This window comes from Engystomops pustulosus, chromosome 10, assembly GCF_040894005.1.
Source record: "Engystomops pustulosus chromosome 10, aEngPut4.maternal, whole genome shotgun sequence".
Classification (NCBI taxonomy): Eukaryota; Metazoa; Chordata; class Amphibia; order Anura; family Leptodactylidae; genus Engystomops; species Engystomops pustulosus.
This window is the reverse complement of record NC_092420.1, coordinates 28,152,384-28,168,941: the sequence shown is the minus strand read 5'-3', so window position 1 is coordinate 28,168,941 and position 16,558 is coordinate 28,152,384. Positions and strand designations below refer to the sequence as shown.

General features: G+C 43.8%; 1 protein-coding gene across 5 annotated transcripts in view; it reads left to right on the top strand.

Moving 5' to 3' along the window:
- RAF1 (Raf-1 proto-oncogene, serine/threonine kinase) overlaps positions 1–16,558 on the top strand; it is a 61,695-nt gene that overhangs the window by 28,916 nt on the left and 16,221 nt on the right. For 2 of the 5 annotated variants that reach the window (XM_072127861.1, XM_072127862.1), the window contains 9 exons: positions 4,187–4,299; positions 6,637–6,736; positions 7,239–7,396; positions 9,293–9,385; positions 10,103–10,256; positions 10,505–10,564; positions 12,771–12,798; positions 12,932–13,038; positions 13,201–13,318. In XM_072127861.1, the coding sequence (XP_071983962.1) occupies positions 4,187–4,299; positions 6,637–6,736; positions 7,239–7,396; positions 9,293–9,385; positions 10,103–10,256; positions 10,505–10,564; positions 12,771–12,798; positions 12,932–13,038; positions 13,201–13,318 (931 nt within the window). The remainder of the gene's footprint in view (positions 1–4,186; positions 4,300–6,636; positions 6,737–7,238; positions 7,397–9,292; positions 9,386–10,102; positions 10,257–10,504; positions 10,565–12,770; positions 12,799–12,931; positions 13,039–13,200; positions 13,319–16,558) is intronic. The other 3 variants (XM_072127863.1, XM_072127865.1, XM_072127864.1) reach the window with 3 other exon arrangements.

Below are 16,558 nucleotides of genomic sequence, written 5' to 3'. Positions count from 1 at the left end.
GGGGTCCATAGGTTTGTTCTTAATTTGAATTTGTATGTAAATTTTTTGCTGTAACGGGACCCAGGATTATCAATAAAGCTTCATTAGACACTTTACAGCTGATTATTGCAATCTGGGACTATAGTAACACATCCAGAGAGCTTCACCAGAGGTCATAGGGGTCCGTCTGTAACTAGGGGTCATCTGTAATTGGCTTTATTGGAAAATTGTATAACTATTCATTAACACAAACAATATCAATTATTTGCTAAAAGTGGACAACCCCTTTTGGGCTACATTCACACAATGTATGCCCGCCGAACCGTAGCATAGCGGGCATACATCGGTGCCGGGGAGAGGAGCAGTGGATGAGCGCTGCTTACCCCCCCCCCCTCTCCATAGGAATACACAGCGCCGTATTCCATAGAAAGATGGGACGTCCTATCATTCTACAGGCTATGTAATGGTACGGTGCCGCACTGCACCGCTCCCGTGCGTCCCCTATATGTTTGCGTGAATGTAGCCTTAATGTAATAGAGGGAGACTGACTTTGACAAATCGTAAGGCTGGATTTCGTTGTCCTTTTGTGCTTGATTTTTGCTGCAGTTTTTTTGAGCCACGACCAGGAGTTTTTATATTTACTCCGACCAAAGCAACAGAAACGTCTTGTATATTCAGCTTAAAGGATATTTACACATGGCTGACCCTAGGCTAGCCCCTAGGACAGAGAGATGAGCTGACCCGATGTTCCCACCTGGGGCGCACAGCCGAACCTAAACAGGTATGTCGGATTTGCTCATCTCTAATGGAGCGGATTCAGTTTTGGTTGTTGGGAATCCAACTAGTTTGGACCTGCAAAGATCAGAATTGGTCCCCTGAGTGCACCATGCGAGTGAGAAGTGGTACACAAGTCACTGCTCCATCTATTAAAAAAAAAAAGTTTTCAGACTTTCGTATGGTTATCCATCGCGGTTGTTTCACATCAGGGTTATGGGCACTTGTGGACATTGAGGTCCGCTAGTGGATACATTATGTTTGATCTGTCTAGTGCCTATAGCTGCCATTGCTCCCCAATGGAAAATGTTGGATTCCAGCAGCCCAATCCTCTGATATTGGAATATACCTATTCCTTGAAGCCAAGCCCTTCCTATGTGCTGGGCTAGTAGTGCAGGTATATAATCTGCTGTCAATACGGATCATAGCTGAAATAGTTATGTGACATTCGTGTCCTTGTCAAGGTGTGATGTGATTGTTGCCGTGTGGACATTCCCTATAGAGCCGGCACATTCTTCACCAGATTCTGTGAAATCTTTTATCATCTGTGCCGTGTGCGTCTCTGTTTTTGGATCTTTCCCAAAAATGAGCGATGACAGAAAGATGGAGAAATTGCTGTCAATGGCTTTCAGTGTGCTCCATGCAGGCGGCTCGCTGACTTTTCCAGATACGGCGTCCAAGATAAATATTAGTGAAGGCAGAACTTGGATCCAAATAAGAAAAAAATCCACGTCGACATAACTCACATCTAACAGCATTAAGAATAACAAACATCTGAGTGATCTCCTATAGGAACATGGACGCCACAATAATGTATGGATTTCTACTCCCAGAAACTAGACACAGAATTGAAGAATTATTTATTGTCTAACACAGGGCGGAAAATAAAAGGCTTCATTCAATGACTTCTACTGTCAAGGTTGGGGGGAAATGAGAATCTTACTGCATGAAATGCTGTCGGAGCAGTAGAGTTCTGTGTTATGGGAAAACAAAAACTTTCACATACTCCCCCCCCCCCCCCCCCCCCCAATTATTTTTGTTTTAATTGCCTTTATTGAAGTGTCTTGAAGGGGCTGTCCTGCAATACCACACATAACCTGTAGTCAGGGGGCAGTGTAGTTCTTTAAAGGGGTTGTCCAAAGGTTTAAAAACATGGCCGGTTTCCAGAATAGCGGCACAAACCATGGTTAGTTGTGGCACTGTTTTTGGTGTAGAAATGGATGGAGCTTGGTTCCAATAACGGGCCCTAAACATGTCCAGGAAGGGAATTTTATTTGGCAGTACCGGATTTTTCAGACTATAAGGCACACAAAAAATCCTTTGATTTTCTCAGAAATCAAAGGTGCGCCTTATAGTCCAGTGCGCCTTATATATAAACCGTGCTTACAGACAACAGCTCCCTTGTACTGTGCACAGGTCTGCCACCTGCTGGTCATTCATCCTTATAATCAGGTGCGCCTTATAATCCAGTGCACCTTATATATGAACCTAGACATTTTAGCAGGCATTTATTGATGGTGCGCCTTATAATCCGGTGCGCCTTATATATGAACCTAGACATTTTAGCAGGCATTTATTGATGGTGCGCCTTATAATCCGGTGCGCCTTATATATGAACCTAGACATTTTAGCAGGCATTTATTGATGGTGCGCCTTATAGTCCGAATACAGTAGTTAGTTTTGTCTGCAAAGTTGGTAAAAAATTTTGTTGAAGTACAAAAAAAAAATTGCCCCTCAACGACTTGTTACTTATTACTACTTCATTACTCCGTTAAGGGTGCTCATGGGCTGGCACCGGTCTTGGGTGTTAACTCTTTAAATGCCGCCAGTGGCAGTCAAAACTGCCTGTACGAAAACTGGTTATTCCCGGCATTGAATCCCATGGCAGAATATATGGCTCCAAATTTTCCATTTTGCACACAACAAGTTTAATAAATAAAAGTGATCAAAGGTCATTCATTCCCTAGAATGGTAGATATATGGACGTTATCTAATCCCACAAATGGTGACGCCTTTACACATGTCCGTTGAGCGAAGTTGCGTTATTAGCATAAGAAGATGGTGAAACAAAGACATTTTATTTGTACAGATGGGTTTTAATTTTTTTAAATGTATTGGAACACAAAACCTGTATACATTTTCACTTTCCCTAGGAAGTTCAATTTGTTACACAAAAATTAGCCAAGCATGACCTCCCATTCCCTGGCTCCTGGTACAGGGCTGGGACAAGGGTCGGGAGGGCACCTCGCTAGTTTCTCTAACCCTTGGACGATCCCCTTTAACTCTCGTCCATGCAAGGAGCATGCATTGGCAGGATTTTACAGATCGACCACAATGCAGAGGACAGGACTCCAATCATCATATTGATTCTTTAATCAAGGAGTCCCTGCTGTTGGGAAGAGCACCCATGTAGTTGGTGCCGATGGTGCATGTTATCAAGGAAAAGGATACAGTACTTTATTTATCCCCTGGGGGAGTTCTTTTGTACATGGTGTCCAGGCAATTGTTACACACTGTTAGAGATGATTCTCATAGGAAAACCCCTCTAAGCCCAAGTTAGGCCCTATCCACGGGATGAGGCCTAACTTGCTGATCAGTGGGAGACCCCCCCCGCGGATCAGAAATACGATGGGTCTGACCAATCCCCCTCGCCGATCCTCAGACTAATGGAGCAGAACGGTCATGTGCGACAGTCTGCTCCATTAGTCTCGGAAGCAACGTGGGGCCAGCTGGACCCCTCGTTTTTGCAATCCGTGGGGGTCTTTGCACTGAGACTTCACTGATCTGAAAGTTGGGCCCTAACCCATAAAAAGGGCCTAACTTGTCTTTGTGGGAAAACCCCTGTTACAGTTCCATACATACACTACAAGAGGCACATTCTTTCATGTTGTTGGTTCCTTGGTTACTTACCAATATAGTTACAGGACATTGCGATACAGCACAATACAAGTACCTTACATTACACAAGGGAAATGGTACGTAACACACCAGTGATAATAACAAATGGACTCGGGCTAGACAGACCTGCATAGGGGCTACTACAGCAGTGATGCTGATGCTGCGCCAAACAGTGGTGTGCTGCTGTCGTTGGTTTGGCGGAGAGACTGGCCGTAGCTTTACTTTTGCAGAGTACCGGCGCATAAGCTGCCTGGTTGTGGCTGCCGCTGGAGTCTTGGTGCAGCATCCTCCTGACTTGTGGCAAGACACTGGTTGTGATCACTTACATTTCGGGTGCTCCGATGAAGCGTAACTGGTGCTCTTGGCTGCCAGGTGCAGGCGCTTTGTTATTAGGGTGAGGGTGCCTTGTGCAGCTCTTGTGACTTACTTTTTTTGGTCGCAGTATATTTTGTATTGGTTATAATTTACTACTATTGTGAAATGTGTGGAAACAACTATTGTGTGTGTTTAACGCTTTGACACTTGATTCCTCCAGGTGAATGTACGGAGCGGGATGAGCTTACACGATTGTCTCATGAAGGCTTTAAAGGTGCGAGGCCTCCAGCCTGAATGTTGCGCTGTTTTCCGTCTGCTGCAAGATACGAGAGGGTAAGAGATGATTTTTAAGCTTGGATTGTGCTGGATTTATTCTGTCCATAAGAACATTCTCCTTTTGATGTTTTGTGGCAGGATTTGTCTTAACATTTTAATCCACGTGAATTTAAAGTACATGGGATTAAAACGCAAGTGTTTTGCTTGCAATTCCAGTTTGTGGCTTTTTTCAATATCGCACAATGTCTGTGAAGAGACGAGTCACTTTTCTGCTTTTCCCCCTGTTTAAAGGGGATGCGTCTTATTAGCAAATAATAAATTCTCTGGTTGCTCTCCATGATACTAATGAGCTGTGCACCTGTGTGACATCACATGACCATGGAGCGGTTTTTATCCACAGGAAGTGAACAATAAATCTTCCTGTTGAATGACAGCAAGCAGAGATTTAGAAAAATGTAAAGAATTGATAGAGAAAAGCGGGAAAACTGTACAACATTTTATTACACAAACAATATTCATAAATTGCATAACTTTCTTTGAAGGGATTTTGTTTGTTTTGAGCCTGTAAAGCTTTATGGCACTAGGTGGGAGGCCAGTGACCTGTATAAACATACCCCCGTGGAAAGATCTTTCGGATCGGTGAAAATCACTCCAAGTGCTTGGGGGGGGGGGGTACCTTCCGCTCTGTGCAGGCGGCTTCACTACCCCTCTCTCTACTCTGGGTAACTTCGGTGTCTTGTTGGACGCTGCAGCCTTGGTAGTCATGTGCTCTCAGCCAAAGGCATCGGCTGTGGTATGTTATACAGGTCTCTTATCTGTCTCCTTCAAGCTCCTATCACATCTTAGAATCGCTTCCCTGGTTCCGCCGTTTCCTAATCTAGTTCTCAGGATAGATTGCGTTATCGCCCTGGTTTACCTTGCAGCGCCGGTGTCACGAGCCCTTACTGTAAATTGTGCAATCACGTGAGCGGAGCAGCTGCTCCACGCTGCGCCCCCTCCCGCCTGCCTGCAGTCACTGGGACGGTTCCCAGTGCAAGTTTTGTTATGGTTGAGGTAATCGGATATTAGGTTTCTGTAGGTGGGGACAAGTCACGAAACTTATTCCTGTGGGATTTGTGAGACTGCTGTGTTTGTCAGCCAACAGATACAATGACTTTCTAGCTCCTGCCTTTACAAATATTCCAATGAAATTCACGAATAGAAGTTTGAGGTGTGTACCCGGGGCCCGGATATAACCACATGTATGTACGTGGACCAGCTAAATCAAGTACAAGTACAAATCCATGTATGGCTCACACTACAGCATCAAACGCCTGGATTTTATGTTTCCTTTCGTCTCTTCTATGTCAGACGGGCGATGAGCCGTAGTACACTGTGCAAGGAGACTGATCATCACCCCTCACATTACTTGCCATTAATCAAGGCTGCAATACCCTAAGCAGCCACCACTAAGTTGGTGGAGATCATATGCACCTAGCAGAATAATGAATGAAAAGGCTGTGGAGCTCACAGGGGGGCTGCATCCCCTTCATATCATCCTACCCTAGGAGGGTTACCAAATTTACCAAATATAGACATTTTAAAAATTATTATATACATAAGAATCAATGTGGCAACAGCTTTTGAAGGGGTTGTACCAACTCTGCAGAGTAAGGATATGACTACTGGGAATCCCCAGAGGTCCGGAGAACGGGTCCCATTATCACTAATGGGTGGAGCGGGCAGGACGAACGTCAAGAGTATGGGAGGGCCGGGAATGGCAGAGCTAATCCCTTGAGTCTGTGAGTGACAGAGATAACTGAGCGCTACGCTAAGCTTATTTATTATTATTCATTATATTCTGTAGCACTTATTAAATCATGGGGGACATGTACAAACAAAAGACAAATTCATGAGTAAAAACATAGTCATATGGGACAATAGGAATGAGGGCCCTGCTCAGAACCTCTGTTCTCCGCATTATTGGGGGGCATGTCCTCGGAGGTAGTCCCGCAGTTATGCCATGGATAGTGGAAAAGTTGGATTGTTGTTACAACACCTAGTAAAGGGGCTTTTAATAAATTCTGGGAACCCCATAGCAGCCCAGGGATGTAGAGACTTGGTCTCTCAGAGATGGTGGTTGAGTGTCCGGGGCCCACAAATTTTGCAGGTTCTCAAATCTTATAGAAAATGAAGTGGGATGTATTTCGATAGGAGCTGTGAATGTCTGTAACTCTAGAAGAATGTGATTTCCCTTCATCATTCTACAAACACTACAGGGAGATAAAGAAATCCTGGAAGCTTTTCCTCCTTGGGATTGCTCCGTGGAGATGTCACCAGTTCATTGTACTGTCCTCTTGTGTATATGGTTTTCACCCTCCGTGTCCCGTATTAATGTGTTGTACCTTCCATCAGAAAACAGCGGCTGGACTGGAGCACAGACGCCATGTCATTAATAGGGGCAGAGCTGCAAGTGGATTTCTTGGATCACGTCCCTCTCACAACCCATAATTTTGTAAGTTTCATAATGTCCTTGTTTTGTTCTGTGCTTTCTGTATTCATTTATGGCTTTTTTTTTTTTTTTTTTTTTTTTTGTTCTTTGGGTCCTAATAAAAGTAAAATATAAAACATAAACCTCATTTACTTTTTAATTGGATTTTCTTTTTAAAGAGCTTTTTACATGCATTACATTTACCTCCCATCCTGTGAATAGCTGATTAGGGGTCTGACTGATTTAGGCCCCAAGAAATTGGAAATAAGGAATTCACATCTCCCTTCCCTCTCCCCCTTAGTTGCCCTTGGATAACCACTTATAGGTCTAGTTTATGCTGGAAGACTGCATTGCAGGTCAAATAAAAGGTCCCCCAAGTAGTAGTTTTCTAGGTAAAGTCTGGTTACTGGTTCCCTTTTAATGTTGCTCCTTAGTGTTCCCGTTCCCACCCAAACCAATCTAAGCTCGGTTTGAGGGTTTAGTTAACAAGAGGAGTCGTAGCTCATGTTCTACCCCCATTTTCCAGGTACGAAAGACTTTCTTGAAGTTGGCGTTCTGTGACATCTGCCAGAAGTTTCTCCTGAATGGTTTCCGGTGTCAGACGTGTGGGTACAAGTTCCACGAGCACTGCAGTACCAAGGTCCCGACCATGTGTGTGGACTGGAGCAACATCCGCCAGCTGCTGTGAGTGAGCGGCGCACGCGTCTGCTTCATTAATGTCAGCGTGGAGATGGTGCGGCTTGGGAAATGTCAGTCCTAATGGGATGAGTAGTCATTCCGGTACTTGGGGAAACATCTGGATGAACCAGTTTATTCTATTTTTAAACAAAGTTATTATTGTAAATGAGATGACAGTGGGATGAGCGGAGGACATAAACACGGCCTCCATCCAGCTCATTACCAGAGGCTTTCATCATTGCTGGAATAGAAAGTACACGGAGGGAGCTCTGCCCGTGTAGCCGCGCCAGCACCGCCTGGATCCACTATGTAAATAATTATCTCATTAATTTCTATCACATGTTCACAACTCCATCAGCCTGATTCTAGCGTCAGCCGCTGTTTATCTCCTTGTTTAACCCCATCCTTCCAACAAAGACCACCCACCGCTTGGGAGGCGTCCTGCTTCAGGTTGAAAGCATTACAAACGTACTGCAAAAATAATTACCCCCGTTGTCTTTTCAGATTTTTGCTGCTGTAGTCCTGACCTACTCATTTAGGAATGGGTCGTACAGTAGAGCAAGGTAGATTTAAAGTGTACCACTTAAATGGGTAGTACCCCTATCTACAGGGTATGGGGTAATGAGCTGATCAGTGAGGGTCAGACTAGGCTTGGGTATGTCTTCCACTTTCATTGACATGGGAGTGCGACCTGAACGCTGTGCCCAGCAACTCTCCCATAGTATTGAAGAGACACTTTCTTGCCCTGCTGCTCCTCCTATTAGTAAGGACAGGACCCGCTGAGGGTACCTTTCAGTGAGGGTCAGTCTGCCAGGACCAGCATTGATCACATGATCAGCATGTTATCCTCACTCTTGGTAGATTGTCCTTGAAGAAATCTACCTTCAAAATCCATCACGATAAACCAGGGGTCACTTACTCCTAGATCCAGGCACAGGGACTGCGATCATCTCATTATATTAGTTAATGAAGGCAGAGCTCATATTTTCCATGCCCCTCGCCCATCATATTTGCACTTTGATAGGACAGTAGAAGACGTTCTTAGTTCAAATAAGCAGCTTATTTTATAATTTACCCCTAAAAGTGTATGAGTAGAACATTTAAAGGAGATGGAAAAACTGCAGGACCAATCTATTAGGTCCAAGATGCCCACCCTCATGTACAAATGCTAAACGTTAGAGGAAATTTGCCATTGGGAACCTGCTTTCTGCGGTAGTTCTCGAGGTAGATTTTCCCTTCCCTGAACTAGACCCAAACTGTTTTTAGATATATTTATTTTGCCTTTACTAAATAAATCTTTACCTTTATGCACATCAATTTTGGGGGGCATGGAGTAGCCTAACCGCTCGGTGTTTTAACTCCATGCACGCTTCAGGCAGTCGGCAAGCCCTGCGTGAGCACAGTAGCTCCTGTGCAGCTGCCGGTGAAATGCGAGAGGCTAGGCGCATCTCCAGAGGTTTCAGAGGGCACGAAGTAGCCTTCACTTCCAGAGCTCACGGAGGCTACCCCACATCCCCGAAATGAATGTGCATAATGGTAAAATAAAGATTTATTTAGTTAAGGCAAAATAAAAGTTTCTAAAAACTGTTTGGGGCTGGTTCAGGGAGTGGGAAATTTATTTCAGAAAGCCAAACACTATGGTAAATTTCCTCTAAACTTTAGCATTTGTATCTGAGGGAAGGCATCTTGGACCTAAAAGTGTGGTTCCATCTCCTATAAATGTTCTACCCCTAAACTTTTAGAGGTAACTTTATAAAATAAGCTGCATATGTGAGAAGAGGCAGGTCGTCTTCTATCCCATCTATGTGTGATATGATGGGTGTGGATTATGAAAGATGTGAGCTGTACATTACTTGCACTTAGGAGCAATTATTCTCACACAATGTTGTGTTCCTCTCTTAGCAGATTGTTTCCAAACCCAAGTAACCCAGATGGCAGCACGCCTTCATTGCCATCAATGCGACGAATGCGGGAATCTGTCCGCGGGCCAGCAAGGTAAATGGATTTCATATTCTATTCTGTAAATAGCGGGAGAAAAATAATGGAAACCGGTGATTACAGTATCCAAGTTTAGTTGCACTTTTGTTTTGCTCTTTCCACCAAAGAGTATGAATTGCCATTGGTGATGTGGTTTTCGGTAAATGGTTTGACTTTAATTCTGGAGTATCTCTTCTCCTATTATAAGACTTCTGATTCTTTGTAAATGGACAACTGGGTGCTACATTTACGCCATCTCAATTAGTGGATTTCTAGCAAACCCCCAGGGGCAGGTGTCGCACTGAAGGCCACAAATATATTTTCCAGATGCCAATGAAGCCGTGGTGTAGACTGCCATGATACTAGAGCAGGAGGAACTGTACACAAGTAATCCCCTATCCATAGGATATGGGGTTTACCAATGAACGGTGGGGGTCCGACACATGGAACCCCACCCCTGATCTTGAGAAATGGACTCCAAGACCTCCAGAGAACTCACTAATGCTCGTCCTGCTAATCCACAAATTAGTGAGAGCGGGACCACTGTTCTCTGCATTACAGGGGGTTCTGTTGTATTGATATGTGGGGGTCCCAGCCATTGGACTCACTGATCAGCTAGTTGTTTCCCATCCTATGGAAGGGAACATCACAGATTCCCCATAATTGTCAGGAGAGGTCCTATTATATAAACATTTATATCCTCTGGTAATGAATAATCTGTTTCTTTTCTTCCAGTTCCCAGCACAGATATTCTACACCTCATGCCTTCACCTTCACAACACCCAATCCATCTTCAGAGTGTTCCCTATCCCAGCGACAGAGGTCCACATCAACACCGAATGTCCACATGGTCAGCACAACGATGCCTGTGGACAGCCGGATGATAGAGGTAAATGCCCCTTCTCCTCTGGTTTTCTAAGGGCAGCATAGTGTGGGGACGGATTATCCATTCCACAAAAAGTTATGAGTCCTGTGTATCCTCATGAATACAATGGACTCATAACTGTGTTGGGTGTCCTGGAGAGAGGACCTGTTCACACGCTATCATGCTATCATTGTACATTAGCGGATAAGTCTATCCTTACTCTGTCACATCCTTTATCTTCATCTGTTTCTTCTTCCTTTTCTTCTGAATAGAATAACTGGTTCAATACTTCTCCAAGGTGCAGATCCAGACGTTTTTGTTTATGGGGCAGAGTAGGTATTTGTGGCTTTTGGGATGTGACTGTTATGACTTAATAGCTTGTGTTTGGCTGTTCTACTTATGGAGGTCTCTACCTCTAGCAGCATGGAGGATATTGACAGCAGAAATACAGTATATTCTGCTTGTTTGTCTTCAGTCTAAACAATACGACATATGATGGTGGGGACCCTGGTCCATTCTGGTGTTTGCTTATATTTGTGCCAACAAGATCCTGTGCTGCACCGGTCTGAGCTATGATCTTGTATTGCATGCAAGACCAAATACATCTGGTAATATGGATGGGGGACCTGATAAGAGGAACACTGTCACTACAGCATGCAAAGTGTCTATGCATCGTATACCGTAGCAGGGTTTAACTCTAATAACAATTATAAACTTGTCTTCTCCCTAAAATAACAATGTCAATCTAGTCTTGAATTTTGGCAAGGAATAAAAAAAAAAGTACTTAAAGGGGTATTCCCTCTGGCCATTTAAATTTAATTGAATTCATTTGCCATATGTAAACATTTCTTCAATTGGATGTTATTAAAAGAAATGTTCCTGTTCTCATAAATGTAGCCATGTTGTCCCTTAGAAACGAGATAGCTTCCTCGGATACGACCACATCACATTCTGGCAGCGGTGGCCAGACATGCGCTATAGAGTCCTGCCCAACCTCCTGGATGCAGCGTTTATTATTACAGGACGGCTGTAGGACATGCAGTAACTCCCGGACATTTCATATACAAAAACTTTTTTGTTTCTTTGTGCAATCCCTCCAGCAGAGGTGGCCGTATCCAAGGACACAGTCTTGTTTCTAAGGGACCATATCACTACATTTATGAGAAATTATCTTCATCCAGGTCCATTTTTTTTTAATGACCTCTAATTGAAGAAATGTTTATATATGGCCGATTAATGAATCTGGATGTGAATCCCCAAACGAGAATACCCCTTTAAATAGGGAAAGCGTGTCCATAATAGACATACTGTGGGGAATACAAGTATGTGTTAACCTCTCCATAAATATCTGTTTATTAATGAATCATTATAAACCAGAAACACTTACTACTAGGTCCAGTCTAGGAGAGAAGAGCAGTTGGTATAGGTAGGTACATCACTCTTTCCAGCCTGTAGTAACGCAGGCAACGGCCACGGTATTCCTATAGACTGTAATATAGAATAGCTCACATGCTTTGTCCGCTCTCTTGTTAGCTCCTCGTTTTGTGATTGCACCTGGCCCTTTTTACATTGGGGGTGACAGAACTCCAATTTTACATATTGATGGGTCTAAACCTATGTATGATATTAATATGTTATGGTCATGAGCTAGTAACCCCCCCCCCCCCCCCCCCCTCCCAATCCCTCCGTGTGTCCTGTAATCTTTACAGCAGTGTTCTCCTCCAGAATATAACAGCCTCTGAAGCTACAGCACGGAGGGGCTCTGGGAACCCCTCTCTCCCAGAGCCCTTCTGGCTCATGGGCATAATCTTAAATTTGATTTTAGAAGTTAGGAGGCCGTGGTTAAGAAATATAAGAAGATGACCACAGATCTATGAGCAAGTGTCCCTGGTTTATCATGCTTTGTGATGGTAGATTTTTTTTTTTAAGGATTGTCCATGATTTTGTATTGGTGGCCTGTTCTCAGGATTACAATCCTATTGAGGGGTTGGGTGGGGGACCGGCTGATTAATTTTCCTGCCCCACAAGCTGGTAACTACAAGCTGCTGATCTCCCATTGAAGGAATAATCATGGATGACCCCTCTAATTCCACCGAGCAGCAGAAGTCCTATTACTGATATAACATCGCTGCCGGACAAGCAGCACTAGAGTATCTGGAGAAGTAACGGGTGATCGTTTATTTTACCTTTTACCTGTCTTAAAATCCCTAGAATCTTCTTGAGATAACGTGTGGCGGCCGTCAGTATTTTACCAGAATTTACACAATGTAAAAAAATGGCGCTGAAATGGGAATGTTTGCTTTGCAGTGTGATATTATATGCACTCTGTGTGTAACTTTTTGGAAGTTTATTAAGAATTTTATAAATCAAAATGTTTGTTTTTTTTTTAATTTTTCAAGTTTTCATTCTTAAATGGCCTGTGCTACATTGCATGTGGATCCTTTCAACAATCGTTGCCTCCCCTCCTGCTGATTTCCTCTATTTCTGTAGAGTTTTCGTTTGCTTGGTATTGATGAAATTCTGTGTTTTGTCTTGCAGGATGCAGTAAGAACACATAGCGAATCAGGTAAGAGCACCTCGACTTAAAGGGGCATTCCAGCAAACAAAATGATTTCAAAACCTACTTAAAATCCTATTAAAAAAAAAAATTCCCTTTGCTAACATTCTCCCCATCTCCCTTATTTTTTTTATTTTCTTAGGGAGTCCAAATAACTTGAGTCCTACAGGATGGTCACAGTCCAAAACCCCAGCTCCAACGCACAGGGAGAAATCTGCAGTCTCCAGCAACCAGGAGAAGAATAAAATCGTGAGTGCAACACCTTTGGACATGTGTAAATGATTTTGTTGCAGAGAAGGTGCCAGGAGGGCTCGGGGTGACTGGATGAGGAAGATGGCGGCGCTGCCAGTTTGGATGGTGGTCACATAAGTTGCCAACTACACAGATGTTATGCGTTTTGTTTTTCTTCAGCGTTCCCGTGGTCAAAGAGATTCCAGCTACTACTGGGAAATAGAAGCAAGCGAGGTCATGTTGTCTTCCCGAATAGGATCCGGATCTTTTGGAACGGTATACAAAGGCAAATGGCATGGTAAGGAGTGCAGTGGGGTGTGCAGGGCTGCCGATGTACGTTTGGTAAAGGGCTATACCTTCTAATCAAAATGTGAAACACTTCATTGCAAAGAGCAGAAAGACCTACACAGGGCACGTGCAAAGCTGCAAACTTTGAATTAAAAGTTCACTTTTCATAATCCTGCTTCTACATACTACACGTACAAAAGTATAGTTGTACACCTTCATACAGCCTCAGATCAGTACAGGCAGTCCCCGGGTTACATACAAGATAGATTCTGTAGGTTTGTTCTTAAGTTGAATTTGCATGTAAGTCAGAACCGTGTATTTTATAATTGTAGCTCCAGACAGAATTTTTTGGCCTCTGTGACAATTGGATTTTAAAAATGTTGGGTTGTCATAAGAACCAGGATTAACAATAAAGCTTCATTACAGACACCTCTGATAACTGTTATAGCTGTTTATAGTAGCCTAAGGATAAAGTACAGTAAAATGCCAACATCCAGGGGTCGTATGTAAGTCAGGTGTTCTTAAGTAGGGGACTGCCTGTACCTTAGTGTGTCTGCACATATAGACTGTGTTTGTTTATATCTCTCCATCTCATTTTAAAATAAGCAAAAAAAAAAAGAAAAATTTGGTATCGCTGTTTCCTAAAATGCCTGCTCTTTTAAAATATAAAGATGCTTCTTCCTTTTGCTCCAAATGTCCTAAATGACACTTTTTTTTGCCATTTTTTAAAATGCATAACTTTTGAAATTAAAAGTGATCAAACAGTCCAAAAATTGGTAGCAATGAAAATACCATCTCGCCCAGCAAAAAAATTACAAAAATTTTACACGGCTATTTACAGTGGAGTGAGGAATAGTTATTGGTGTCGGAATATTGTGAAATGAAGAAAAAATTTTGTGCTTTAATGTAAGCAAAGAATAAAGTGGTGGCTTTATTTGGAGGGCACAGTGAAAGCTGAAAAAACAGCTTACAAGCAAATGGCACAAATGCATTTTTTTTTTCATCAATATTACAGCATTTGGATTGTTTTTTTTCCCAGTACATGGCATGGAATATAAAAATACGGTCACTAGGAAGTACAATTTGCCATATAGAACGGAAGCCCTCATAAATCTCTGTAGACAGGAAAAATAAAGTTATGAAGTTTTGAAGGTAGGGAGCGAAAAAAGGAAACCCAAATACAAAAAAAAATACTGCTTCCTAAAGGGGTTAGGGCTCCATGCCAGAAACCTTGTTTGGGGCTGCGTGCTATGCGTTGCTTCAGCAGCGAGCTCACAGCCCTATGCATTGCTATGAGCTCATACACATGCCAGTGGCGCCGCGTGGAAGCCACAAAACTCAGAGCAGGTCCCAATGTTACAAGTGTTCGTGGCTAGACAGTCTTTTTCAAACTTGGTTGTGCAGACTTGTGTCACGATGGCCACAAACAATGGACCCCCGATGCATCCCTGCATCCAATATTACAGGTGGGCGAACATGGAACACTTATACAAAATGGCTTTACATCCCATAGGTACGACTCTCTTTAAAGCTATTTCTATATACATAACGTATTTTTCGGAATATAAGGCGCACCGGATTATAAGGCGCACCATCAATAAATGCCTGCTAAAACGTCTAGGGTCATATATTAGGCGCACCGGATTATAAGGTGCACCTGATTATAAGGATGAATGACCAGCAGGTGGCAGACCTGTGCACAGCTCAAGGCAGCTGTTGTCTGTAAGTACAGTTCATATGTAAGGCGCACTGGACTATAAGGCGCACCTTTGATTTCTGAGAATATCAAAGGATTTTCCATTACGTCCCCCATGACGGCACCTGGAGGTTGCACCTTGACCTTTGGTAGGGACAGGAAGTTGCGAAAGGTATAAGGCCCCTCCTCTGCCGCTGTTCCCCAGTGTATTCCTGTCCCTACCAAGGGTCAGGGTTGCGAGACCTCGTCTCTCCCCTTGGGGGGGGGGGGGGGAGGGATGAAATTAGAAACCCCCCAGCACGGGCCGCGAGCGGGGGCTGTACCTCCCTTCCTGGCTGGACGTCTTGCGGGACGTGTCCTGGCTCCCCTCCTCCTGCGGCCCGGAGCTGAAGCCGAGGGGAGCATGGGTCTCCGGACCCTGGATGAGGTGCCCCCCGGCTTCCGGGCGCTACCTCCCACAGCTACTGCCTCCTGTACGCCGGTGCGTACTGCGCGACGGCCGTGTATCGCCGGCCAGTACGCCCGACTTCCGGGTTGGGTCACGTGACTCTTAAAGAAGCCATCTGATTGGCTTAGAAGGTGGCGGGAAGTTTAAAAGTGCTTCCTGCTTTGTGTCAGCCTCTATACCACCAACGAGTTCACTACTGAAGCTGTGGAAAATATCCTTTACTATGGCGGACGACCTTGGTTCTTCCCCCATTGTCCCGGGTACCGTGAGTACAACCAAAAAACTTGGCTTAAAGGGGATAAAAATTTGGTGTGCATTATTGTTTAGATTCTAATATAGTCTGTCTCCTTGTCCTAGGACGACTCTTCTAGACCTAAGGACAAGGAGAAGAAAGACAAAGACCCCAAAAAAGGAAAATGTGTTACTAAATCAAAAAGATGTCTTTCCTGTAACATAAGATTATCAGATTTGTATCCAAAATCACTATGCTCTGAATGCCTAGCCAGGGCCTTACAACAGGAAAAGGAGTCAATGTTAAATGAGCTTAAAGCGGCCATGCGGGAGGAATTCCAATCCTCTTATGATGTTTACCAATTTAAACCGACCGGTACCGGGACTGGGTCCTGAGCCAAATCCCGAACCTGAACTTGTCCAGGATCCGGATTTATATCAAGAGCCAGCTCCTAAAAAACTTAGATCCCAGGATACTGATTCGGACTATGATAAATACTCTGCGGCTCCTACCTATTCTTGGAAGGACTCGCTTGATGATGTCTCCTCGGTGTCCGAGGATAAAGGAACCTCAAAATACCTCTTTTCTAATGAGGAACTGGATAACCTCCTTAAAGCTGTACGTAATACGCTTAACGTGGAAGAGGTGGTAGAGCCAAAATCCATCCAAGACGAATTGTTTGGAGGGTTAAAATCCAAAAGGAAAAGGGTTTTCCCCATAAATCAGACCCTAAAAGATATTGTCCAAGAGGAATGGAAGAATCCTGAGGGGCGGGCAAACATCACTAAAGAGTTCAGGAACAGGTTACTCTTTGACCCCAAAGAGACAGAAACCTGGGACAGCCCCCCCAAGGTAGACATCCAAGTGTCTAAGG